Genomic DNA, 27,999 nt, shown 5'->3' on the forward strand with positions numbered 1-27,999 from the left:
AAATGAAACTAGTGTTGACTAAGGGATTTTTAATTTGTTTGTTAAATGTTTCAATGTATGTGTTGTCAAACTTTACCACATTTTTTTACTCTACAGGTGGAATGACATTGGGAATATAGCACATAACAAGTCTTCAATTGTTCTAGAGCTGATCAACAAAGAAGAGAATGTGCTCTTTCACACAGTAAGAAAAAGATCTAATCAGTGTCATCAAGAAAGCTGCTTATATAAAAAATAAACTTTTAAAATTCTGCTTTCACAAAGGGGCCTACTCACCATAAGCCCTCCCCACCTCAAAGTTCACATTTTACTTTATGTGGAGAGTTAAATTAACTTTTGTTTAGCTACCAATATTTGTATTCTCTGCAAATATAGTATACTCTGCAGTGTATAGTATGCTGCATCCCGCAGTATACTATGCTGGGAAGTCAGCAAAAAAATGAACTGCTTGTTGGATGGAACATCCTCAGTGCCACACTTATCTTTCATGCTGGCATAAATATAGCAGCATAAGCAGTTGTAGAAACTGGGCATAAGCCACCATGTGTGCACATACTGGAGCTCAGAGGGCTGCACTGCTGTTCTGTGCTATTTAAAATCACCCCGCATCTCCCTGAATCAAGGCCAGTATAGAAACTGGACCAGCAAGCTTGAACCCTTTTTTTTTTTTTTTTTTTTTTTTTTTTTTTTTTTTCTGTCATCCCTCCTTCCCTCCTACTGTGACTTAGCAGTGAAGTGGCAGCATGTAAAGGCATGCCACTGTATTTCAGTAATTCAATGCCTTGAATGCTCTTGAGGGCACTAGACATGTTCTTGGCAGCCAGACTCTGTACACGATGGACCTTACCAAGCATTACTGCAATTCGATTTGTAAAATTCTTCTTTGTTACTTCTTGGTAAGAATAACAAAATGAATTGTTAGATTATCCTTTCCCCCTATGTTTTTTTCTGTTTAAAGGATGATCTTGAAAATGCCAAATATATTTCACGACTGTTTGCAGCAAGACACAAGTTTTACAAACAGAACAAAATCTGCACAGAGTGAGTACTCTTTCTTCAGAGTTGTTTTCTGACACCCTGCTTTGGAATTGCTCTGAGTTTTGGCCTGTCTGGTTTTGTTTGTTTTTTTTTTCTAGTCCCTTGTGTCATTCTTTTTCCCCTTTCCCTTTTTCTCTTGTCTTAACCACTAGCCAGAACAGACAATTGAGAATTGAAATTTTATTCTGACCCCTGTGAGGCTTGATACTCCCTCAAGCAGCCAAATCTGACAGAGAATCTTAAATTGAAGCCCTTGGTCTCTGTCATTTGTAACCCCAGAGTATTAGTACAAACAGGAGTGAAAGGTGACATGTGTTAATATGCCAAAAGTGAATTGCAGTAGCATTTTGAAGATGCATTACCCATCTAGCAGCTAAGGTTGGTGGAAAACACAGGTTGTCATCTTGTAATTTGGGCAATATAATTTATCTGTTTCTTATCTGCACCAAACAAGGGGGGGCATTTGGGAACATTAACCTGCTTAGGCGTACTAGCCTGACACAGCAGAGACTGTAATTCTGACCCCAAATTCTCCTTTAGGCTCTACTTTGAGCCCTTATTAAGGAGCTGACCTTGAGCTAGTGCTCTCACACAAGTGGATCCATCCTAACTGAAGGAGGAATTCAGGAGGCTTTAGTTTTAAGTCAAAAGAGTTTATTAGCTGAGTATGTTTCATTTATATCAGCACACAGGAATTTTAGTTTGAGGTTAAACTTCTCAAAGCAAAATTTGTTTTGAGAAATTTTCATGATGTGCAGGGTTTGTATAGCAATAAAAACATTAATTCCTTGCAAAACTTACCAGCTTAGTTAGCTGGAAAGATATGAAGAAGTTCATTTCTGTCAACAGCTCTAGTTAGAGCTGGACATCCCATCTGTTTAGCTGGGTAATGCCATCTGTTGGAAAATAAAGCCAAAATGATGAAGGGAAGATTGGAAGGTCTAGCTTTCTAATATTACAGAGGCACACAATATATTACATACAGTGAGTCAGAGTATTGGAGAGACCAATGATATGAACTGCATAGAGTGATCTTTTCACTGACAGGAAAAAGATGTTGATTAAATTTCAGATGGCGTTTACAGTTCTTAGGAGGTGAGTGGGAAGACCAGAAAAGACATTTCTTAGCATATAGTGCATTTCAATAGTCCAATATTAAATTTAATTTTAATGGTTTCAGAGGAGTTGAGTTCAAAGGAAGCTCCCAATTGTCTCCCTTGTGACACTTAAGAAAGAAAACAAAATACCATAGTCTGTCATCTTGGAATATTTCTCCTTTGTAGTTGTATATTGGGGTCAACAGAGAAGACTGTTCTATTACTGTTCATAATCCAGACCACAGAAGCAATAACTTTTGATCATGTTTATTTCTAAATATGTGGGTTCATGTGGGTATTATGAACTGGGTGTATGTAGCGACAAGTTAAAAATCTTTGGCCTAATAAAAATAGGGAATGTCATGAGGTCAGTGAATGAATTAACTGGAATTTAAATGTATTTTTGCCATTAGAACAGCTCTCCTTCTTAACACTGTCTCGTGTGGTATCAGCTTCACTGTTAGAGCCACAGATATTGATGGCATATGCCAGTGTGTGTTTTCTAGCCGAATAATTTTCCTGCCCTCTGTTAAAATGATAGTTGTTTGTTTTCCTGTGTGCATTTCCTCTAATCGCACATAACATCATTCACCAGATCAGAAACTGTAAGAGGACAAATTCCACCTTTCCTCTATTCACGTAAGCACTATATTTCTGCTTCCTTAAACTTGTTTCTTTCCCTTCCTCATTTTTTTTTTCCTCCTGTACTCCTTGTGCCATCCACTGCACTTGGCTACTCTAATATTGTATGTGGCTCTGCTAGTATTATCTAACCAATGCTTTTTTTTCCTCTCCTGATCTGTTCACATTGCTTTGGAGTGATTGCTATGAATTTCATAAAGTTGTCATTGTTTTAGTGTTCACCTTAAGTCACCTGAGACTGTGCCTTTTTGCCATGTTCAGGTTTCATTGCTTAAGAGACTTGTTTGATTCATTTTTAAACCAGAGTTTTTCTTTCTTGTGTTTCCAAGTAAGCCAAATAGGTTAATGAACAAAAGGCATGTATATTTTGGAATTGGAATACTATATGTATTTTGAGAAGGACATGAATTGTTTTCATTTATTCATATTTTTTTAAAATCTCATTAATGAGCAATACTTACAGATTCTTTGTCTCTTGTTTTTCCCATTAATTCTTGAATCAGAATTGAAATATTACAGTTTCTAGTATTTCTCTTTGCTTTTTCTTCCACAGACAATCAAATTCTCCTCCTCCTATCCGACGGCGGCCCACATGGAGTAGGTCATCCTTGGTATGTGGCTTGGTGGGGTCTTTAAGAATGTCTGTACCATTTCTCATGGGATGGGGCATTGTGTAAAATGGAGTACATTCTAAATTTCAAATAAGCACATTAACTCATTTGTTGTAGGCAATATGATTGGAATGAATTTCAAGGGTGTGGCCACCCAGGTTGATTAATTTAACTGGATAATATCACCATTGAGTATTAAAAATTACAGTCTTCAAGGCAGTATATTTTTATTTGCCCTGCAGAAACTGAGCATCTTTTCTACTGGATTGAGATTATATTCGATACGTAAAGAAAATAATCCTCTAGAATTTGAACTGTCTTTTACTATATACATCAAAACCTAGCCATTACATAATTTTACAGCTGTTCTTTTTGTGTTTCTTCAATTCTTCATGTTTTTGTAGGTGTACTTACAGCTTATCAGCTTCTTGAGTTAAGAGCCTATTTTCTGTATTAAGTAAAACTATCATAATCAGTACAGAATTGTGATTCAGTTTTTCTTAAACTGTATTTGTTCTCATTTAACTAATCTCCATTAATACTGTAAATCTGACAAAACTCGATAACTTTTTCCTGAAAACTTTATCAAAAACATCTGTGGGAATCTTTTGTTCCCTATCAGCTCTAAGGTCACTTTTCCGGATCCAATTTTAACATCTAATATGTCAGTATTTCTTAGAGTAATTCAGAAGGCCTTAAATAAGAGTAGCAAGAGCACTGCTGGTCCCTTAGACAGAGGGCAATATCAGCTGTGTGCAGGTTGCCAGTTTTCATTTGTGAAATAGGTTACACCTGCTTTGCAGACCTTCCCAAAGTGATAACTCCACTAGCTTTCTGCCTCACAGCAATAGGCTAATGTGGGCAGGAGTGTTTTCTTGACATATCCCTATGGTGTGCTTAATGCTTGTGAAAATGTTCTAAAATTAATCTTGTGGAGGTACTGATATTAGGAGAGCTTTATCTTCGCAGATTTCAGCCCAGGCTGTTTTCCTGTGGGCATATATACCATCCATTAGATCTAAAAGTTACATTCTGTGTTTCTCAGCCATTGGCAGGAAAACTGTTGTAACTGGCTCCGGATTTCTTTGTCCTTTCATTCTTAGCATGTTTCTAAGGTGTCACTATGCAATACACAGGCTGCCTGCTACTTCCTCTGAGGCATATTTACAGTATTTTTGGTATCTGCTAGTTTGGTCCCTAGAGATGACTATGAAAAACTGAAGGTAAAGAAATGAAATGTGCTTTGCGTTCTTATGCTGTGGCCTCAGATGTATCGCAAGGGGGAAAAGAGAGCTTCCTTCTCTATTAGATATGAAAAACAGAAATCTACTTTTTTAAAGGAAAAGCAAATCCTGCTGCCTCTTTATGTTTTGAACATAACCGTGCAACAAGCTTTAAAGAAACACCCCAAAGTCTCAGCAAGATCAAGAGGAGGAATGTGTGCTCATCAATTAAAAAGTGAACTGGGCTGCTAACCACTCACGTTGAACTTTCAACTGCTTTTCTCATAGTTGTTTTGTTAACTTGTTGAAACAGTTCTCTTTGAGGAGGGAAAAAAACCCCAACCTTCCTGACTGTTGTCTGCACTGTACATACCTTTATACACCTACCTATTCATTTGTCTTGTAGGGTAATAAATCAGGAGGCATAAATGGGAAGCAAAGTGGGATCTTTGGGTTGTGGCTCTGACACTTTGCTGAGGATCATGTTCATTCCTTTCACATTAAGACCCTTTATACGGTTTTTGGCATCATGTTGAACTTGTATTTTATTATTACTTTAAAGCCATTTTGTGCTGTTTCTTTCTACTGTCAGGCCACCCAATGATGCTGGTTTTCTAGGAAAACCTCCTCAGTGTAAGAGATTTAAATATGATTATGTGAAAAAAATCAAAGTGATCCCTAAGTTGGATATTGACGTTCTGCAGACCTCAAGCTTCTCCTGTTTCATCAGAAGAGGCAGATGGGCTGTCAAAAAAAACAAACCAAAAACCTCACAACAGAATAGTCCCTAATTTCTTGCAGATATCTTCCATAACATCTATCACAAAGAAGACAGGCTGCTGTACATTCCCAGCAGAAAAATCTTCCTTGCACTTTTTCCTCTGCCCCTCAGCCCCCCATTGGTTAGGCTTTCCAACATCTTGGTTTGTTCCAGGCTAAGCTTTGCTACTCGAGTTGTCAGGAGCAGGGTCCTTTGCCCAGAGTGTTCAGTGGGAATAGGGTTTTATACCCTTGAAAGTAATTGCTGTAGCAGAAATATTTTCTGTCTTCTTCCAGCTCTGGCTTAACACAACCAATTTGTATGCAAGAATTCATATGTGTGCTCATTTTCTTTGATTCTCTTCCTTCTCCCCATTTACATAGAAAATGTAAATTTAACCCGTTCCCCACCACCTCTTCAGTAGCTAACTTGCGTGTTGTTCATTTTGTGCATGTACATGCAAAGATAAATTATTTGGTGTTTCTTTTTTGCCTTGGGCATCCACAGTATTCCTTAATAGTTTGAACTACTTGAATCAGCCTAGATGAAAAGCCCTTATTCCGCTGTTAAGGAAGACATATTCACAAGACAAGAGTGTCTTCCTTCTCTTACTGCTTACTCTGTACATCAAAATATCTATCATAAACTTTTCTCAGTGACACCAGACAGGACGTTACATTGCAAGTGGTAAAATGTGATTGCAAAGCACATTGGTTTACCAATAGACAAGGCTGGTGAATACCACACCAACTGTGATTTATTTTGCTGGAAATGATCTTGCTGATTTAATACTGAATTGCCCTCTGTGATACTTGTGTTAAAATCTTCTTGCAGTGCAGATTGTTGGAGGAAGGCTCCAATTCATTATCTAGGGAATCTGATGTTCATATAATATGCAGAGTTATTTTAAGTCCAGATGTGTTCCTTTTGCTTGTATAACAATGTTCTAGGACCTTGAATTTGTTCCATCTGCTGCTTTTGTCCTGATTAGGTGTTTGTTTTGTTTTCTTTTAATTCTTCAAGGGCAAAGGCTTTTAATAAACTTTTGAAAAGTTCTAAGTGAGCTGGAGGTCTGGATGTCGTTTTCTGAAGTGGTTGAGCTTAAAGGAGTCTTAACTGGTCAGCTTTGAGCTCTGTAACAAAATCTAGCAAACAATTTAAAAAATGTTATTCTCTGTTCTATAAAGAAATGCCAAACCATGTGTCTTTGGCTGAGTAAGAAAGAGCAGTATTCAGTGGAAAGGGCATAGAACCATTTTTCCTGTTTCAGCCTCAAAAATTGTAGCAAACAAAGTTCCTAATGCTTCTTTTTCCTTGTGCTTCTATTCCAGCCAAGACAGCACCCATTTATACTGCCTCCTATGCACGTCCAGTGTGGAGAACACTACACTGAAACACATAATTCACAAGGTACTTAGAGCATGTATTTTTCCTTTAATCCATGTGTATGCAAAGAAGCTCCTACCCCTTATGTCTAGATTTCTAATGCCATCATGGTCAAATGGGAGTTGCTGCTGGGGGAGAACTAGCAGTTTTATAGTTAATGTTGCAGTAAGTCTTCTGCTTAAAGTCCAATTTCAGTTTTCAAATTTCTCTGAAATGTCTGTGCATGATTATATGGGCCTTAGACTTGGTATTCCAGTTCAGTGAGCTGAAAAAATAATTTCTAAAGGGAGTATGATGGCTGTACTCAAAGGCATTGCCAGCTGGGGCCAGGGAGAGGAATGGAGTGAGGGAAAAGGAGACAGCAAATATCCTTTACTGCAGGAGAAATCATAGTGTCCTGTTCATGAAACTGTGTATTTTGATAACCTTTTCTGCTGATTTTTCACCAACATCTGCCTGCATTGTTGGTGTTACGGACTTAAGGAGAGTTAACTATATTTTTCCCCTGCGTTTGATGAATAAATTCTCTAACAGGTTGCACCAGATTACTTTGGTAAAGGCTGGGAATGGAGCCTAGCCCATAAACACCTTGAGTCTCACATCCTTAACACCCTCACATGACCTTTTGGTATACACATAGCCAGGTCCGTTAGGCTGTGTTCTTCGCAATTCATGAGAGGTACAGTTGAAGTGCTCTCACGGGTAGAGGAGCTCTTAGTCATACCTGATAATGTTTTAGAGTTGTGGTGGCTTGACTCATTTTAATGTACAACTTGGTAAGTTTTGAAAGGAGCCTTTCAGGGTAGTTCCTTGCATACAGTAGAAGATTTGACTTAATGGATACTACTGTGAAGCCGAGGCTCTGAAGGGGGCTATTCACAATTTTAAAAGAACTTTAAAGTTCCTTTAGTTTTACCACAGACTTCTCTATATTGTTGAAGAAGTAGCTGATTTCAGAATTTTGGGAGCTGCTACTCTTTTCTTCCGAGACACAGACAGACTTGCAGTAAAGTTGTGATCGAGGACATCGTTACCATCTTGATTCCCTCCCAGATATCCTTTGCTGAAGATTTTAATATTTTTTAGAACATCTAAAGAGTGGTGGTTTTGGTTTTTCAGTTGTTCCTTCACTCCTCAGTCTTGATCCACCCTGCTATGTTATACTTAAGAACTGTTGGTTGGTCTGAAGTAGGATTTCCAATTGTGCAGTCCTCTGCTACTTTGAATCACAGACAGCAGTGCATCATCAGAAAAGACAAGAGAATGTTTAGGATTACCATAGGCTAGCAGCACTGGGTTTTTAAGGCAATAGGAGCAGTGGATTCTTCCAGGATGCTGAGGGAGGAGTTGCCCCATTATTTTCCGTGCTAACCCAGGCAAAAATACTTCGTGTCTTTCCCCTTTTATGTCTCCCACAAGGATCTGAACTACCATATTTTGCTAACTGTTTAGAGTGTTTACGGGAATAGCTTTGTTTTAGTTCTATTTCAATGAACCAAGGATGTTCCCAAGACCAAATGTTCCCCACAGTTGTTGTACACTAAGCTATCTCTGTAATCGTTAGTGCAGACTGCATTTGAAGTTTTGTTAACATTGAATGAGTACTTGTATGCTAATGTTGTCGACGTCTTTATCTCTGCTCTACACAGATAGCATTTTCCATGGAAATGAAGAAACTTTCTACTGTAGGTCTCAGACCAGTTTGGACAGGTGTCCCGTGGACTTCAGCTACTTGAATGGTAATGGACCCAATGGGAGTGTATGCAGTGCCCACAGCATGAACTCCCTCAATCGCTCACAGAACTTCATCCAGGCATCTCCAATGTCCTCAAATCTGAGCATCCCTGGAAGCGACATCATGAGAGCAGACTATATCCCCAGCCACAGACATAGTGCAATCATCGTACCATCTTACCGGCCAACTCCGGATTATGAAACTGTCATGAGGCAAATGAAGAGAGGAGTGATCCAGATGGATAGCCAAAGTCAGTCTCTGAGGAATCTCAACATTGGAAACACACATGCTTATAACCAGCCGGAAGACCTAGTTTACAGTCAGCCTGAGATTCAAGAGAGACATCCTTACACCATTACCTACGGGCCCCAGGGGGGCGGCTATAACAAGCCTGTCACCCCGTCTGACCAAATGAACCCTAATAACGCTGCGCAAAATAAAACAGCGGCCAGTGCCATATCCCACACCGTCAGCACACCAGAGCTGGCTAACATGCAGCTGCAGAGCAGCCAGAGTTACAACACCGCTCACATGTTAAAGAACTATCTCTTCAGGCCCCCACCTCCGTACCCGCGCCCACGGCCTGCCACTAGCACGCCAGACCTGGCCAGCCACCGGCACAAGTACGTCAGTGGGAGCAGTCCTGACTTGGTCACTCGCAAAGTCCAGCTCTCCGTAAAGACCTTCCAAGAGGACAGCTCGCCCGTCGTCCGCCAGTCGCTGCAGGAGGTCAGCGAGCCCCTCATGGCAGTGAAGCATCACGCGGCTGTGAACAAGCGCCATAGTTTGGAGGTCATCAGCAATATGGTACGTGGTATAGAAGCCATGGCGTTAAAGACTTTAAATGCCCCTCTGCCGCGCAGGAACACTTTGCGAGAGCAGGTGCAGCCAGAAGAGTCGGTTCAGATGGGGCATGAAGTCCAGCAGGTTCCTCATTATCATCACAAAAAGACGTTCTCTGACGCCACGATGCTGATACACAGCAGTGAAAGCGAAGAGGAAGAAGAAACCCCAGAATCTGTGTCACGAATAACAGCCCTCCATGAGAACATGGAATATAGTGCTCAGCTGCAGGCTGCCTTGGCTAGAATACCAAATAAACCTCCTCCAGAGTATCCTGGGCCTCGTAAAAGCGTCAGCAATGGAGCCCTGAGGCAGGACCACGTTAGCATTTCTGTGGCTGTGGCCAGGGCCAAGGCCATGAGGCCAGGGCCTTCCAAGGCCATTAGTGTCTCTCGAACTGATCAAATGGCAATAAACGGGTCGTCACTTGGGCCCTCTATCTCGGAGCCTGACCTCACGAGTGTGAAGGAGAGGGTCAAGAAAGAACCTGTCAAGGAAAGGCCTGTGTCTGAAATGTTTTCTATTGAGGACAGCATTATAGAAAGAGAAATCATGATGAGGGTAAGTGTCTTCCTCTGTTGCAGTGGCTTCTTGGAAATTAGTAATCATACATATCTGTTTCCATACCAGAAAACTGTTGGATCAGGAAACGGTGGGGCACACAAAGGTGGGAAGATGCAGATTTGCTTAAAGTTAGGAAATGTTATATGAAGTGTCACATACAATTTGTTTTTGTGGGTCTGTGTGGCCACCAGAGGGGCTGATGCCGTGCTTTTCTCTTGGGCTGGTCTCCATCCTCCGCTGTGGCTGTCCAGCTGCTGGCCGGATCCATGTCTGGTCCAGCTGGTGATGCCCCCACCCTGGCAGCAGTGCCAGCCCGAGGTGGGTGGCAGAGCACGCAGCTGGGTGACGAGGAGGCTGACCACAAAGCCCCCCTCAGTACCTGCTCCCCTTCTGCCTGCATGGCCTTCTAAACCCTACGGATCTGAGGGAAGGATGAGTCTGAACTGTGTTTGCTGAGGTGGGCAGGAGATCGTGTTCCAGCACTAGCATTTTATTCCTCCTTCGCAGGGATGTCAAGTTAAGCATCACAAAATACGTACATTAATGGAAACCCTGAGTTTTTCAAATTATCTCCTTGCCTTTCCTGCCACTTTATATACCATAGTTATCTGAGTAAAACACTGGTAGCTGTAGAGTATGGGTTGCTGATTTTGTCGATACCTGAGTGAGTGATTGGATATCTAATTACAGAAGTAAAGGCTGGGTGGTTGAGGATCTGGATTGTTTTTGTTTTTTTTTTTTAAATGTACTCAAGTATGAGAAATAGGGTACTATGAAATTTGCAATTAATTTAGAAAAGAAAGTATTGGTGATGGCGCAAATATGAGGAGGGGTGCTTACCACCCCATGAGTTAGGTGTGTGCTTGATGGAACACGCTGGGAAGCGCAGCTGCAGTCACAGAGAGCAAAGCGTGTGCTGTGGTTCTTTTATTTTCAGAATTGAGGTCTGAAACACAAACAATTCCTGAAACAAGTTAATGTAGCACCCAAATGGTCCAGAGCAGAAAAGAGGTTGTAATGTACTAGATCAGTAACTAGTTAGATTAAAATACTACTTTATGTTAAAAAAAAATTTCTAAACATATGATTAGTGCTTCTTGTTCACTGGTGATCCTTACACTGATGCTATGGTTAGGAATCAAACTTTAGGAATCAAACTAGCATCTCCATGATGCTGCTAAGTTGCATCATGGAGACTGAATTTACTCCTTGCAGGATCTTAAACTTTAAACATAAAATAGATACTTGACTATAAAACATAATTTTTCACGAATGAATGCAGTAGACACTGGTGTAACAACAAGCATAGATGTACTCCTTTGATCTTCTGAGGAAAGAAAACATTGAGAAGCAGGAACCCAAAGGATTTTAGGGTGGAAATGAAGGTAAGAAGAGAGCTTGTAGGTGTTGTTTGAGTATTCTTCCTCTGAATAATCATTCAGATCATCCTTTGGTCAAAAGGTGCTGCTGCTGTTGTATTGAAAGTGAAGGGGTGGTCTTAGCATTAAGCTTTTAAGGTGGTTTCAGCCTAGATCAGCAATCTTAACACATGCAGACCTTCCTTTTGTCATAGGAATCATATATTATGGTAATTTGATGACCTTGATCTTTTAAACACAGACTTTTCTATTTTAGCTTGCAAGCAGTAGTAATAATAAAATCCCCAAACAAATTAAAAATACTTGTGTTCTTCTGCTTTCTGGAAGTAAGAAAAGAAAGCAGAGAGGTTTTGAAGTTTTGTTTTGCTTTTTTTGTTTGTTTTTTACTTAGTGCTCTGGAAGAGCCCAGTGGTGAGGAAAAAGCTGACAGGCTTTTGAAAAATCAAACCATTTACATACATCTGAGGGCATTCGGGTTCAGTAGTGTGTTTCTGGGAGCTGAGCTTGGCCTGTGTGGTGACACAGCTTCAATATGCATGCTGAGAACCAGGCTTCCCTTGTGCTCATCTCGCCTTCCAAATCCGGCAGAAAGAAGTGTTAAGGAAATGGAATAAAATGTCCATAATTCGACTCCTCCTAGAGATGGTCTGTCATCTTGTTTCAGCTCCCAGTGGTGTAAGGGGGGCAGCAGGATGAATTTAAAATTCATACTTGGGTTTTCCATGTTGCAACGTAATAATGATGCATGACTATGATAAACGATGGCCCTCCCTGGCTGCTGTCCTGTTCGGTTTCTGGGATTTGTGAGCTCAGTTTTTAGTGTGAAAAATATCGTGGGTGCTATTTGAATCACTATAATAGCCCAGTGCATCAGAAGACTTTGCATTTCAAGTATTACCATCACAGAAGAGAAACAACTGTTCTGTGTTTTACTGTTTGTTATAATAGATTGAAATTATTGCTTTTTAAAAGATGCCCCAGGTATCTTGGCTTCGATAGCGCTGCTTTAACGTAACAGGATGATGCTTTGTGTGTCCTACATTCAGAATAATGTTTGCAGAAAAATGCTGGAGATTGTATTTGTATGTCTTTTGATGGCACGTAAACTGTATTATACACTGGGATTGCTTCTTTGAAATTAAAATTCTGTGCTCATGTAGGAGCAGGCCTTTGAGGAATAACAGGAAGAATAGAGGTTGTATTTGAATTTACGATGCTAATGGTGATCATCTGCATTCCTTGGCCAGAGAGTTGCAGATTTTGGAGATTAAAAAAACATTCCAGCATTTTACTGGCATTATAAATAATCACACAGAGATGAAAACGTGCCTTTTCTTGCCAAAAGAATCTAGAAAAGCAGAAGATGGCAGGCCTGGAGGCCCAGAAGAGGCCCTTGATGTTGGCAGCACTGAACGGACTCTCAGTTGCTAGGGTTCCAGTGCCGGAGGACAGCCAGGATGAAGTCGCCAAGGTGCCAATGGATGAGAGGGTAAGATGGAGGCTCATGAAATGTTGCTCGTTCCCTTTGTTCCCAGCAGCATGAAGTTTCTCAAATAATAAAATTTGTTTTAAAATGTGAAAAAAATTCTCTTAAAGTTTTCAGAGCCATTAATGAAAAATGTCCGTGTTAACACTGGTGTGTTTTTGGGTGCTGATAAAGTGTTAAATGTCTCGAACGTTTACTGAAGTTGGTGAAAATTTACACTGTTCACCATTCCACATGACCATACAAGATCAAGCTGTAAATCTAACATTTTGCATGTTTTTCAATTGATCAGGCAGGCTTTCTATAGCGATCATCCATAGATACCCTCTTGCATGTTCTGATACAACCAAGAAGTTCAGTTAGTGTCTCTAACAGGATTAAATTAAAAAAAAAAACAGCAAAAAGTTGTTTGCATCCTGATGTTTGCATGTGCGGGTGTGTGCATGTATATGGAATTTCAGAAATTAAAAACCGTTGCTGCCATTAAGTTTTGAGAGACATATTTGCAAAAAATCTTTCTGGCTTTCTAGATAAAAATTTGCAGCCTTGTATTGTCTGGTATGCGGATGACAGAACTTAACTTCTGCCTGTATGTATGTGGGACTTTGTTCAACCACCAAAACTGCATGTGTGCAAGTTAGGGAGTGTTTTGAAAATATGGACCACATCACACTTCTTGCAGTGTGATCTTCTTCCTAAAAAGATAAATTTAAAAATATTTTTACAAGTATCTGTTGTGGTGAAATCACATACAAATTCATGCTGAACCAGGATTGTATTTAATATGGCTTTGCTTTTTATGGTATCAGTCTTAAAAAATGTGGAAGTGAAATGTACAAATGTAAAAGTTGCTTTTGCCTTCACTCAGTAGAAGTAAGAGTGTGTTGTGTTTCCTCAGATAACTGCAACTGAAAAAAACACAAATGAATAGGAAAATGCTGTGGCTGTATGTTGAAATTCAAAGAGCTGGTTGCATGGTTCTAGGGGTAAATGCTCTTTCAGGAGGAATTAATGGATCAGTGTTCCTTTCTGTTAAATCTTAGTGCAAAATCTTGAAGAGGAAATTGGAAGAAGGGATGGTGTTTACAGAATATGAGCAGATTCCAAAGAAAAAGGCAGATGGGATCTTCACCACAGCTGCCTTGCCTGAAAACACTGAGCGCAACCGCATCAGGGAGGTTGTTCCTTACGAGGAGAACCGAGTAGAGCTGGTGCCGACCAAAGAAAATAATACAGGCTACATCAATGCTTCACACATAAAGGTAAAAGCTTTCTTGAACTTTACTTTGCAAATGAAGCTAAAGCTAAAGCTTGGCATTTCTGGACGCACAGCAGCATTTTCTGTAACCCTGGAAATTCTGAAGAGATAGCCTAGTCAAAATGCATCACTGAACCTTTGTGTCAGCGTGGGCATCTCTAAAAGTCCCCTAACGACTAACATGCCTGAGTTGATTTATTTGCTAGAGACTGGCAAGTCATTTTAGAGAGGCATCCTTACTTTTTTTATGCCCACCTCTGCCAGGTGGCTGTGTAATGTCTCTATTGCTTAATGTAGAAAGAGATGCCATGTTTCTTAAACCCCATGAAAATGCATTAGATCAGCCCCAATACCTCCGATGTGATGAGGTTGTCATGACTCTGTACCTGAAAGAGCAGCTAAGTGCAGGGCAAGGAGATGTGAATATCTTCAGATTTTCCACGGGCTGAATTTTTCAAGAGAGACAAAACAAACAGCTTGAGGCAAACTTTGTCTCCTCGGTCAGTATGTGTTCTGATTTATCAGTCCCAGTAGCCCTGTGGGCCACCATGGGACTACAACAAACCCTGCAGAATGAGTCCCTGCAACTGACTGGTGCAGTCTGAAAGAAATACTGCGCAAGGTTTGACTGAAATATTTTTTCTATTTACTAGCATACAGGATACAATTTTAAAAAAGGATGTATCTCCATGTATGCAGTTCCATGTCCAAAAAAAACGTAGTTTTGAGTAATGCAAGTTCACATTGATACTGTGATTATATATATGAATAACATCTTTGTTCCTTTTATCATAGCAGATGAGTGATTATTTTTTTTTAAAAAATTAAATATGCATTGATAAAGAGAACACCTTACTAATGAGATTCTTGTGTCTCTGATTGGATACTGCATTTGACTTCTGTGTTTTTCAAAATAAGTTTTTTATCAAAATGCTTCAGATTTCTTCTTGTAATGCAACGTAGGAATAACTTAAAATATGATCTGACTCTGTTACTGACAAACGTGGCCAGTTTTAACAGTGAACTATCCTGCGGTGGCTGCAGGTGCTTGTTTTTCTTTAAGCTTCCAGTGCTATTTGCAAAGTCCTTTGTTGGCTTTTACCCTGAGAGAAGTAACAGCACTCAACTCCCTCATATGACAGATTCTCTTGCTGTCAGAGAGGGCTGTCTGCTTTTTCTCATTGTCAAAATCCAAATTAAAAAAAAAATAATAAATAACTCATCCTGTTAAATTAATATTTTCCTGGAGTAAAAGCCTTTTAAAAGTTTAAAGAGACTTGCTGGCCTCCTTGGTTGTGATTTACAGTGTTAAACCCTGTTGATTCAAAACCAGGATCCTGGCAGGTTGTCACTTTTCTACATAGCCTGGTAGGTAGCAGATACTGAGTTTTTGCATAATCAGACGTTGCTATGATGATGGATTTCCGAGCCCAAAATTTTTCATCTACTTTGTCAGGAGGCCCAAAAACAAAGAGATTCCTAACATAAATTATGCCCGCAAAGCAACACTAGCCAGAAAAGAATTTTCCCTGGCCGGTTTTGAGTCCACATTTTTTTACCTTTGTGTCAGCGTTGGACACTTATGCATCTCACATTCATAGAGCACCCAGGAACACGCACAAATGTTTCAGCACATGACAGTGGTCCTTGCCAGTATTTTCCTCTCGCGCTCGCAGCGGCGCGTACCAAAGCCAAGCAGATGTGCTTTTGCTTAGAAGGTGAAATCGCATCTGCGAAATTTACCTCGGTAGCACAGCGTGCGGGTGCGTTTGCAGCCCAATATTCAATTTTTAATATCCTGCAGTCAGGGCATGAGAATGCAGTAAACATTCCAGGCATCCCATTCCCTCCAGACTATTTATGGTCCTTTCATATCATGTGCCAGGAGGCTGGATATTTGGACCAGAAGTCAGTAGACAAAGAAAAACTCCTATATCATCCTGATAAGATCCATGCCTGGAGGATTCCAGCTCGGTCTGCGAGCCCCACGGTTTTACAGCATTTCTCTGCTTATTTGCCGTTGACCTTTTGCTGCTAAGAGACTAAGATCATTCTCTATACTGGAGAGACAAATTGTAATTAAATGTATGGATTAAGCAAAAAAGTTCTTAAGGCCACTTCATCTGACTGTTTGGGTCAGGTTGGCATTAACTTAAAAAGCTGAGTAATAGCATACCAGCACTCAGGACTGCAGACAAGCCTGCAAGGGCAAGACCAGTCCAAGTGCCAGCTGGTGGTGGGCAGTTTCTGTTCATTCCCACCTGGTACAAGGAGCTGGGGTATTTACCTGCACTGGTCTTGCAGATTTTAACCCTCATTCACAGAGGAGAATGCTGCACAGTATGAAATAAGAAAATGAGCTGGCACACAGGGTTGGAAACCATTGTTATCATGCAAACACTGTGTTAGTTACAGGTGTAAAAAACCCAAGTAACTGAGCTTAATGGACAGCTGCTTGAATAACAAATAAATTGATTCTATTTCTGAAAATGTATTCAAAGGCCTGTACCTCAAACGCAGTATATGCTTAAACCTGTCTGAGTTATTGATTGTTCCTTGTAGCGTTGTCCGCCAGCACCTTGATATTTATGGATGTGTCAGCATTTCTGCTGTAAATCTTCTCCTCTGGGATTTATAACTTTGTTGTGAGAAGTGGCTCTGGGCTAGCATGTAGAATTAAGAGGTCTTAGCCTGAGAAGGAAAAATTATTTTAATTTTCCAAAATAATTAGTTCATCTGGGTTTGCTTTTTGCTGGGAAGCACGTTTTAAAATAAAACCTAGTATCTCTAGAAGTGGTTTGGCTTTTTACCTAAAATGTTGGGAAAAAAAAATTTTTATAAACCTTTCCTGATGTTTAGCAAATAATCTGTGAACAAATAATTTTTTTACACACAGGTGAGTTTTTTTTTTTAATTGCCTAAGTATGAAGATCTGCCTCACTCAAGTAAATGATGCAGTGTGCTATACTGGTTAACTCTGAGGTGCTGTTGGGTCTATTTAGGGCACTACATAATTTATAGTGTGTAAATCTCTGTCTTAGTGCCTTAAAAATAATTTCATTACGTGTTGTCATGCAAATACACAAATATTTCTGTAAGATGTGGTTGGTAATGCAGTTATGTATTGGGAAATTGACGTATGTGACTAGAGCTTTAGATAATTTTAAATTTCACGTGGCATTTGAAAGCCAGTAGTTTGTAGCTTATCAACTGAAAAACCTAAGGTGAGTGAGGAAGAGGAACATGAAATGAAGCCGTTGTTGATCTCCTCACTAGCTGGCAACGGGCCTATCTGAGCCCATGTACAGCTCATGTACAGTGTGGGGCACAACTGCTTCCTTCAGAGACAGCTTGGCCACATCTTTGCCAGTCATCAGTGTAGTAAGAGTCTGTTTAAGAAATTATTTTTTGCCTGAGTGGAAGGTAGTTGAGGGAGGTCCTAACCAGCAGAGGCCTCTAGCTTTTCTTCTGCAGAACGTCATTTGCATGCAGGCTTTTTACACCACTCTGTGTTCGTTTCCAGCAACACGGATGCCTTTTTAACGCTTCCTCTGGTGCTCAGTTTTTCTTTCATCATGGGCCTGTCACTAAGCCCAAGGCAGCCAGTCAGCTGCTTATTTGTACTTAAGCCATATCAGAAACAGGGCCTCAAAAAAAAAAAAGAAATTATTTTTTCATCTGTATGATCCAGATGCTGTGGCAAGAAAAATAGGTGACATTTTGCTCAGCGCTTTATGTTTATGGGCATCAAGGAAGGACTTGGAAGCACCAAAGATTGTGTTTTGACAGATTTACTCTTATCAAAAGCATGATTCTTGTTCAGAATTTTGAACAACAGTGGAAGAACAAAGTAGTAAAGGTTTCATTGGGGTCTCTTTTGTTAAAAGGGCAGTTCTGGCAGAGACTGCTGAGAATTCTGCTGAGAATTTGGGCACTCACTGTATTTTTATTTTTATTTTTTTTCCTTACTCCCAGGTTACTGTAGGTGGAGAGGAGTGGCACTACATTGCTACCCAAGGGCCGCTGCCACACACGTGCCATGACTTCTGGCAGATGGTGTGGGAACAGGGGGTGAATGTTATAGCCATGGTCACAGCTGAAGAGGTACGTAAAATCTCAGAATACAGTTCTTTCTGATGTGAACAAATCTCCTCTTATCATCACTTCCCACTCCAGTAACCTGTTTTTTTTATCAACAGCCCTTTTTCCTCTTACTCTTTTTGACTGTGCGCTTGTAGTGCTATAATACTATACTCTGTAACTTTCTGATACTTGATTTGGCAAGCCCTAAAGTGAAACAAGCAGAACCCCCTCTTCCCCCTGCTTCACTTCAGTTTGGCCAAAGCAAACAAAGATGTTTCCATTGGAATGTGAGAGTGCTGAACTGCTCCTGGTTAAAATGACACAGACTTCCACCCCATCCAAGGCCAGTTCTGCATACCATCACTCTTATCAGCTGAAAAGAGACCAGAAGCTGTTGTTTCTGTAGAAGTGTCCATTTAAAAAGAAAAAAAAAAAAGAAATCTTTTTATTCTTCCGCCAAGCAAAACATTTTTTTTCTACTGTAATCCAAGAACTATGTGCTATGTTATAAAAACTGGCACACGTTGCTAACTAACACTGCGTTCTGCTTTCTGCCTGGTTGCTTTTAGCAAACACAGGGAGTGCCACAGCACATCAAGTCACTGTCCAGTCCCCAAGGCTGAGCAACAACAGATACTTAGAACCTGCTGAAGAGAATCTCCTTCCATTTCAAAGGGAGGCTTCCCCAGGAGGAAAATACTTACTGAGGTGGTGTAGGCAGTAGCTGGCTTTTGCCACGAGACAAGAGTTAGCTCTTCAAACGTTTTTACACTTAGAAGTATTATATGGCTGAGTTTTAATGATGTTTTCTTTACTTCATGGGATGCTCCTTGCTCTTCCAGTAATTTGAAATGGAATACTTGGTTTATCTGCAGGGTTTTATGCCCTCTGTTTGTAGAGAATTATAATTGCAGGAACTAATGGCTGTTTGTTTGTTTGTTTGTTTGTTTGTTGATTGTTAAGGAGGGAGGAAGAAGTAAGAGTCATCGTTACTGGCCTAAACTGGGCTCTAAGCACAGCTCAGCCACTTATGGGAAGTTCAAGGTGACAACTAAGTTCCGCACAGACTCCGGCTGCTATGCAACTACTGGTCTGAAGGTCAAGCATCTTCTCTCTGGACAAGAGAGGACAGTGTGGCATTTGCAGTATACTGACTGGCCAGACCACGGGTGTCCAGAAGAAGTCCAAGGCTTTTTATGTAAGATTCCTTTAACTTGCATGATAAAAATACACCAAGGAAAAGGTTGCTTACACTGGGTTCAGTTCACTGCACCCAGGTAGAGCTGGGGTTGATATTAAATGCTTATTGCTGTGGCATATAAAGGCCTCAACTTCGCTGTGATTTGGAGAAAAAAAGTTAGATTCAAGAGGTAGGAGCTAAGGTGATTGAGGATTTTGTCCATGAAAGACCTGACAAAACAGGAGTAAAAATCAGAGGCAGCAGCAGTGCTAAAGACCCAAGAAATTTTAAATAATAGGATACCTCCTCTGGCTGATCTGATAGGTTATTGCCTCTTCCCACCTACCTAATGAGCGTAGGAGACACCGGGCCGCACACAAATGCCATTAGAGAGGTCTGGGGGAGAGAGGTTCAGATGTTAGAGAAATGTGGCACAACTCCTCTAGTTTCATAGGAAGCCCTTATCGCTGACAGCCAGCATTTTAGTAGTCCAGAGGCACTGGACTTGTTGCAAAAGAGCAGAGGGCCACATCACGTGTGCAGTAGGTCTGAACTCGCTGCCTCTCTTCTAACCACAGGTTCTCAGGCAACGCTAAGGGCCTTCCCAATTAAATATGGTCCTGGTTCATGCATTTCTGAAAATACAGCCATTATATTCATCTGTAATGAGTTAATAGCACTTCCTCCTCCTTACCAAGTACTAAACACTACCATATTAAGTAATGGGAATTCAACCATTATTTAACTGAAGCCACATCTCTGGCATTACAGTGGAGCGTGATGCAGAGATCTTTAAGTTACCACTGAAGGAGTCTGCACATGGTGTACTGATGCCTTGGAGATGCCTGCCCTCTTCGTTCCTGGAAGCTTTGCAGCTGCAGCAGCGTAGCTCTGTTGCAGCTAAGTCCTCTCTCAGCAAGGCCCGTTAGTTCCACTTCAGTCTTGACACAGCTACAGTCCCCTAGTGATCCACTCTCCTTTGTGAGATATAAGCTTAATGTAAATAACATATTCTCTTTTCCCAGTTCTGTCATCAGGGCAGAAAAATAAAAATGGCATGTCAGCTTTGGCAAAGGAGCGCCATGGAATCTGTCTTTAGGCAAAGCTATTGCCTAATTCTTAGGGTTTTTTTGTTTTACTTTGTTTCTCCTACCAACCCATGTAGCTGTGGTTGGGCATGGCAGTAATTGGAACCTGATTCTCTCTCCCCATTTCCTCCGTCCCATTGTTTGCCACCACGAACAGTCCCATTTCACTGCGTGCATTAAAATGCAGCTTTTCTGATGTTGGTCGCCCCCAGCCACAGCCTGCCTCTGTGGAGAGGACTGCTCGGGCTGTGACACCAAGAGTCAGGGCAGGAGAGTTCAGCTCGGATCTCACTTCCCCCTCTGACTGGTGGGAAGCTAAGTCTCTTAAGAGTTGTGCATCTGGATATGTCTTCCTAGGTGAGGTCCATCATTTTTTGTCACGCTTCTAGACTGCTGGAATGATGTTTAGAGGTCAGAGTTGTATTTTATGGTGTGTTTATCTAACCAGGTTGAGCTTCCAGTATGTATGGTTCTCAGTGTGGTTTGACAGTAGAATGCACTGAACAGCACTAGGGTGGCCACACAGGACAACAGTTCTTGGTTCCTGCACCTTTTCTAGAAATGGCTTCAGGGAAAACAAGGGCAGTGAGCTCCAGAAGGGCTCCTAGCTGTTGAGAAACAACCCTGAACAGAGAGGTGGGTGGGATTTTGTCTCACTCTAGAAAGAGAGAAGGGAGGGAGAGGAAACCAGGGCAGATGGATGCCTGCTTCCCATCCGATATTGGCTTTGACAGGCAGTAGTTTCAATGGGACTTAGCTGTTGTTTTGATCCCAGCCTGTTAATAGCAGGAATTGCTGTAAGTAATGTCTAGAATCATCTGCTTAGGGGACCTGGAGATTTGCAGAGGGGAAAACAGAATTTAATTTTTTAAAAGAACTATTTAATTTAAAGGAGTAGACTCCCAAGTAATAATTGACACCCAGCTGGTACTTGCTGGATTCAGTGCTGTTCAGTGCACCCTGGCCAAGATAATTAGTATGTTGTAAAAAAAAAAAAAAAAAAAAAAAGTAAATTATTGCCACTTGGACAAAGAATGACTTCTCCATATTCTCTTTTTCCCCAGTTTTTACATTTAGATGTATAGGTGTTTGCAACCTTGTCTGCGTTTTGCCTTGCAGCTTACCTGGAGGAGATACAGTCGGTGCGTCGCCACACCAACAGCGTGTCCGACAGCAGCAACTGCAACCCTCCCATCGTGGTTCACTGCAGCGCAGGGGTGGGCAGGACCGGGGTGGTCATCCTCACGGAGCTCATGATCGGGTGCTTGGAACATAACGAAGTAAGTCGCCTTCTCTCTCCAGACAAACCCTGAGCTCCCTTCTTGACGAACCAGCTACATTTCTGAGGTTAAAATTAAAAGGCGTTGAAGTGCTTGCTTTCTGTTACCTTTGTGAGACAAGGGCTTTAAATGCAACAGGCAGAGATTTCCCATGGCAGGTTACTTGTTGTATTTCTCTGTCGAGTTGATATTATGCATTTTTTATTAGTATTATTTTAATACATTCAAAATTAGGGCTTTTTTCTCTCTTTTAAGAATTTAGTCTAATTCATACCTGTATTTAATTAACAGCATGTTTACAAGGATGACATGAGAGAGGCTAGAGAATAATGTCAGCTTCCCTGCTCTTTTAACTAAAGTTTTCTGCTCTGTAAATTCACTCCTTGGACTCCCTGCTCTCTCTTGTATTGTCTCTAATCTCATCTGGAACAAGACTTAGCTGTGTCTTAAGAAAAAGGTGTGTGTATTTTGGGAAACAGGGCTTTAGGAAGTGCAGCCAATATTACAGACCAGTAATGCAGTCTGGAGTTCAGAATAAGAGCACCAGCAGAGGAACCATGTGTAGCATCTTGCTTTTCCTCTGTGTCCTGTGTCGCTGGAGAACTCTCCAGGAAGAGCACCACATCTTGAATAGCAACGTGCCACACAATTTGAGCACGACGGCTATTGAAACTGGGGGTTTCTGTTGCCAAAGAAACTGCCCAAAGACCAAAACCTCTGGTAGAGATAAGAGCGCAGGAAGAGTGGCAAATAGACATAGATCATCTGCCCCTCCTGTTAATCATCCACTGGATGTGTTGATCAAAATGCAGGGAAGACTGGATGTGCACATCTGAAATGCTCAGCCACTTCCCGTGTTACCAGAGGGGAGTTACAGATTGCAGCCTTTCTGTGCAAGGCACTATGCAAAGTGCAGCTTTCTGGCTCATTCAGAAATACGAGTCCCAAAGCAGGCAAGTAGCAGTGCCCTTTCCCCTTCATCACTACATATAATATATATATATATATATATATTTTTTATTCTCTCCTCTGTTATCCCCCTCCACCAGCTCGTCATCCTGTAGTTGCAATATCCCCTAGAGGTCCTGGGCTCAGCTGAGCTGAGATGAACCTCCTCCAACTCTGGTTGGGCCTTACTAGAGGTGAAGCTGGCCTGTGGATGTGTGCCACAGTTTGCACTTTTTCCTTTTTATTTGGGGATGGGAAAGGAAAGGGAAGGAGGAGCTGGCTTGGACAGAAAGGACCCGCAGGTATGTGATTTGGGAATCCCACATTTGGGAATTCCTGTGCCGGCTGCTGCTCACGCTGCTCCTGTGTGGGGCATTGGCTCTGGCTCTTGAGCCAAATTGACTTCTTTCCTTACACAATGGTATCTGGAAGTGACAGCTTCTGTTGTTCACACAGCAGCCATGAAATTTCTGCACGCCGGAGGAAATCTGGGTAGTTACAGGAGCCATGCCCGAATGGGTGGTGAGCACCAGTGTAGCTGTGGCTGCTTTACAGTAACCTCTAGGTGCTCATGGTGTGCCAGGAACAACACTAGCACTTGTGCAACACGTTCTGGCCACCTCGGTTTGTCCGCGGTTTACCGAAGTCATCTGGTTGGCAAAGAGTAGCAAGTGAAGATAAAGGCGGTACCTCAACATCTGAGCACGGGGGTGAGCCTTGACATTCAGAAGAATTCTCATCAACTTCACTAGGAGCTGATGGTAGCACTCAATAATAAGGGATTTCTCTGATGTCCCTTAATTAAAGCATTCTTTTGTCTTGATTAATGGTGGAAATCATCATTAATATTAAAGACAATTTTCCTTAAGGGCTTTGCTGCTCTAGATTGTGTTAAGTTAATATTTTTGGTTTGTTAAAGTCTAATTAAAAAGATGAAAAAAAGCTTAACGTTTTGTTATTAGTTAAGCAGTATGTTTTCAGTTTGTGACAGATACTGCATTCTGCACGGAGAGGTTTTTTTTCATGCAGCAATTGTACTGGTTTAGTTTTGAACTTAGATTAATTGGGTTTTTTTCTGAAATAAGATGACTGATAAGTCATAAAACTTAAAGTGTTTCAGTCTTATGAATTGGTTGATTTCCTCAGAAGTGTCCTAGTAAGTAGGTGTATGAACGTTAACGTTTTAGTGGTGAAGGAAAAAAGGGGAGGGAAGCTGAAAATCCTGATACAGACCACGTTGGAAAGTCTGCAGCAGAGCTGGAACTAAAACCAGAAGTTTTGATTTTGATTTTTTCCGGGTGAAGTAAAAAGCCATGATTAATCAAATTCTATACAGCTTCAGTCAGTGTGGCTTCTGGGCAATTGCTGGGTGAATCTAAAGCTGTGGAGCTCATTGTAGGGATACAGTTTCAGTAACTTGCTATGTAGTAAGTAATATGTCGCATCGTTACATCCTTACTGCTAGAGTCACTTAGAACAAGAAAGTAATTGTGATCCTGCTCTACCAATTTCCAGTTTGGACTTGGCAGTGGGACATTATCTCATGATTGCAGCTGCAGTGCATTTTCGTAGGGGAAATATTTAAGTTCAGGAGTCAGAAGCGAGTAGAGTTTTTGTTTGTTCTAGCAAATGCTACCTCAGCAAAGCATTATGTGTCTTTGACTTGTGCGTTGTGGTGAAGATTCTGCTTCCCTGGAGTGATGTGCTGGGTTGGCTACAAATAGTGAGGTCGAATGGGCAGGATGGGCTTTTGTTTCATTTCTGAGATAAATCAAAGCCTAGTCCGTTTTGAGGAGGTGTGTGGGTCACTGTGTGCTCGGTAAAAATCAATGAGCTGTCAAGGCTGAGCTGCGGAGAGGGGAAGGTGCCCGTGGGGGTCGCACTGCCCTGCATTTCTCTTGCAGTTGTTGAGGTGAGATCGGTTTCCGTGGGACTGGGCTCAGCAGGGACCGCGTGGCTTTCGTAAGCACCTGAGCCCACAGGGAGGCTTCCTCGGAGTCAGCCAAGTTAAATGCAAAGAGCTTACGTTTTCCTTTGCGCTCGTTTGAAAATAATACGCCGTTACTCATCATAAATCTTTACGCTTGGTGACTCTCTAGAGGTGTCCTTTTATAACAGCCTGTTGGGGTACGTGGCAGAATATTTAGCCTTCTTTTCAGAAAGCGATAGCTTACGGGTTAGGGCTTGTTTACACAGAATGGAGATTCTGAGTTTTATATATACGGACAGAAATCGATACGCAGCAGGATTTTATTTTAAACTTTCCAGAAAACATCAGACTCCATGCTCAGTTGCGCTTCCAAGGGTTAGCAGGGTTCATTTCTTTCTCTGTCCATTTGTCCAGGCACCGTGCTTGTAACATTTCTCAGCTCAGCCAAAAGACTTGCTAAGTTCCTTCTTGTTTCTGGAATGGCAAACTGGCATTACAGAGTGCAATTTGGGTTGCCTGACAGAGCAACCGTTCTTGTTTTATATCTTGCACTGCTTAAGGGCTCCCTCAAAAATAGTGTGAACCTTAGTGCTTGCGTTTACTGCTGCCATAGAAAATGTGTATCCCTCATCTTGGGTCATACTACACACTCTCTGAATTTGAGCCTCAGGCCGAGCTTCATGGCTCAGTGATTTCTAAATGGCTCCTCATGTACCCGTTGTAACAGATAAAACACAACAAATGCTGGAGATACGAAATTTGCAGTGATTTCTAATGCTTTAGTGGCCAGCTCAGCCCAAACCACGACAACCTCATGGGCTGCTGTTTCACACAACTCATTTGGGTGTTGATTTAGACCGTTATAGGGTGCCTGTGCCCCAGGGTGCTCAGGTAGTTTAAGGATGTTCTTTCACAGTGGATCTCCTGATCCGTCCCCACTTAACTGTGCTTTAGTTCCTGTTCCAGAGCATTTTCAGGACACAGGAGTGAATTTCTTTTGGATGAAGCTGGAAAATGCCTTCTTGGAGAACACCTAATGTGTCCCAGCTTCTAGTGGACATTCAGTAGATGGCTACAGACCAATTCTGGCCTGAAGACTGCAAAAATATGTATTGTGGATACTGGGTCCTCATTTCACTTCACAGATGTTATTTCTTCTGGAGTGTTATTTTAGCACAGACTTGATTGTGGGGAGGTCAGGTGTCACAGTTTCTGGAACTTTTGGTGACAATGAATTCCCTTCCCTTTTAGTGGAAGGGTTGGTATGTTTGCCTGCATTTTAATTCTGTCTAAAGAACCTTTGTAATGATGCTGATGCCTGCTTGCTGTTTGAAAAATCTCTCAGATCCTCCCTCGATGAATGAGTTTGACCGTGGATCAGAGCGCAGTACGCAAGTGGCTGCAGGGCCTCGTGATGCACTCAGTGGTGGTAGAGTCTGAACTGAGCTATAGAATCTTGGCTGTTAAAATTTTGTACTAGACCTTCCTGATGTATCTAGCCTTTAACCTGATATATTGGATTTATTTTACTGAGCTGAAAATAAGTATGCCAAAACAGAAAAAACTCCAAAGAGAAGCAGTCCTTTATTTTGTATTCAGTTAATAATCCACTGAGAGGTCATCAGTGGTACGCAACTGGAAGACAAGTCTTTGGTCATCTGTCCATTTACAATAGTCCAGAAATTCCCATAAACTTTACTGGAAAAAGCATTGGATGCGCAGTGACCTGTATATACTACTGTAATACTCCTTGAAATGAAAGTTGGTGGGGAAAAAAAAATGTAGTATTTCCCTACAGTTAGTTATAATGCATTACATTATATAACTACAGTGCAGCTCCCTGTGTCAGATAACTGGTATCTGAGACAATGATTGTTTGATTTAATGAATCTACATCCTTATGTTGTTGGTTTTTTTCCCTTTGCTTTACAGAAAGTGGATGTTCCTGTGATGCTGAGGCACCTGCGGGAGCAGAGAATGTTTATGATCCAGACCATCGCCCAGTACAAGTTTGTCTATCAAGTGCTCATCCAGTTCCTGCAAAACTCCAGACTTATTTAATCTTTTCAAACATCCCAGACCCAGCTTCGTGGATCTGACTGAACCTTACTGATGAACAAGGGGAACTGCCTTGACAACACCGTGTGCATATACTGCACTTTTTAAAGTTGTCTTGAAAGTAAGGAATGATTGTTCTTTACTAGTCTCCCGTGGATTATTTTATACAAGATATAATTTATTTTTCTTGGAATAACTTGTGAATTACTTTAATAACTTGTAAAACTTATAGTGACCTTCAAATTGAACCACATTTGACATGACTGGTCTGCATTGTAACGTGTCCGTAGGGAAAGCAATCCTTTGTAGAGGTAGTTTACTGGCTTTTATTTTGCTACACAGCTTCTGAAATGAACAGTTACTTAGCTGTGGGCTTTTTCTCACATAAGAACATTTCAGACCCAGGTATGTGGCTTCCATGGTAAAAACAAGACCTGCTAGATGTCAGCTGTGGCTCTGTACCAGTGGAAGCTGAGGGGACACACTCCTGGGACAGGGAGACCGGAGCCTCTGCACATGCAGCAGAGCATGTTACAGAGGGCTCAGACACAGGCCATTGTGAGGGCTGAGAGTTTTGGGTGCTGAACTGTTCAAATTCCACAAGAATTTCAGTTTCAGATTAGTCCTTGAAAAATTTTAAACAAGGCCTTTGCTAGGGTCTGCAGTCCTTGAAGGGATCCTAAGAGCTGAAGCAGCGCTGGGTGAAGCGCAGTGACCCAGAGCAGGCTGAAGCCAGGGAATGAGTCTTTCTGGTAGCTGTGGTGGGCTGTGGGTAGAACAGCAGAATTTCAACTAAATGCAGCTGAAAACAACTCAAATCAAGCACCTTCTCATGAATTACCCTGCAGGTTTATTGCCTTGAGGCTCACCTCCTGTAGAAAAGGAATCTCATTTAAGTTAGGCATCTCCAGTTGCCTTAATTTCCCCTGTGAAATACTGTCTCTAGCACTGTTATCATTTTACTTTCTATTTATTTCAACTATGTCAAAATCATCAGTATGGTCTTTCTTCCATACCTGAGTTCTCCAAATAGTGACCCTTGAGAGCTTTAACTCAGAGTCTGCCTTCATTCTTCCCCCATCACTCTCTTGTGGTTTATGAATGTATGGAGCAGCTTTCCTTCCAGTATTGGCAAACCTCACTTTGTTAGGGTCTTTTTTTGCCTTAAAATTGCATGGATCATCTCTCTTCTCTGCCTGGTCACTTTGGACTCTCCCTCCTAGTTATTATTACTCTTTTATGCCGGTAGCATTCAGGGGTTCCAGTCAGGCTTAGGAGGATGTTGTATAAATACATAAAGGAGAAACAGTCCTTGCCTGAAGTTTACAATCAGAACAGAAAAGGGAAACAGACCTGCTCCATCCTGTAACTAGGGCACAGAGCCTGCCCTGGCTCTCACTAGGCCAACAG

At 41.4% G+C, this 27,999-nt stretch overlaps 1 protein-coding gene across 1 annotated transcript in view; it reads left to right on the forward strand.

Moving 5' to 3' along the window:
• PTPN14 (protein tyrosine phosphatase, non-receptor type 14) overlaps positions 1-27,126 on the forward strand; it is a 115,264-nt gene extending 88,138 nt beyond the window's left edge. The window contains exons 10-19 of the mRNA XM_014950788.1: positions 959-1,041; positions 3,331-3,388; positions 6,703-6,781; positions 8,407-9,896; positions 12,624-12,767; positions 13,808-14,026; positions 17,998-18,126; positions 19,069-19,303; positions 21,493-21,653; positions 26,464-27,126. Coding sequence (XP_014806274.1) covers positions 959-1,041; positions 3,331-3,388; positions 6,703-6,781; positions 8,407-9,896; positions 12,624-12,767; positions 13,808-14,026; positions 17,998-18,126; positions 19,069-19,303; positions 21,493-21,653; positions 26,464-26,592 — 2,727 coding nt within the window. The 3' untranslated portion in view covers positions 26,593-27,126. The remainder of the gene's footprint in view (positions 1-958; positions 1,042-3,330; positions 3,389-6,702; positions 6,782-8,406; positions 9,897-12,623; positions 12,768-13,807; positions 14,027-17,997; positions 18,127-19,068; positions 19,304-21,492; positions 21,654-26,463) is intronic.
• The last annotated feature ends 873 nt before the right edge of the window (positions 27,127-27,999 follow it).

The sequence above is a fragment of the Calidris pugnax genome, unplaced genomic scaffold, assembly GCF_001431845.1.
Source record: "Calidris pugnax isolate Ruff unplaced genomic scaffold, ASM143184v1 scaffold24, whole genome shotgun sequence".
Taxonomy (NCBI): domain Eukaryota; kingdom Metazoa; phylum Chordata; class Aves; order Charadriiformes; family Scolopacidae; genus Calidris; species Calidris pugnax.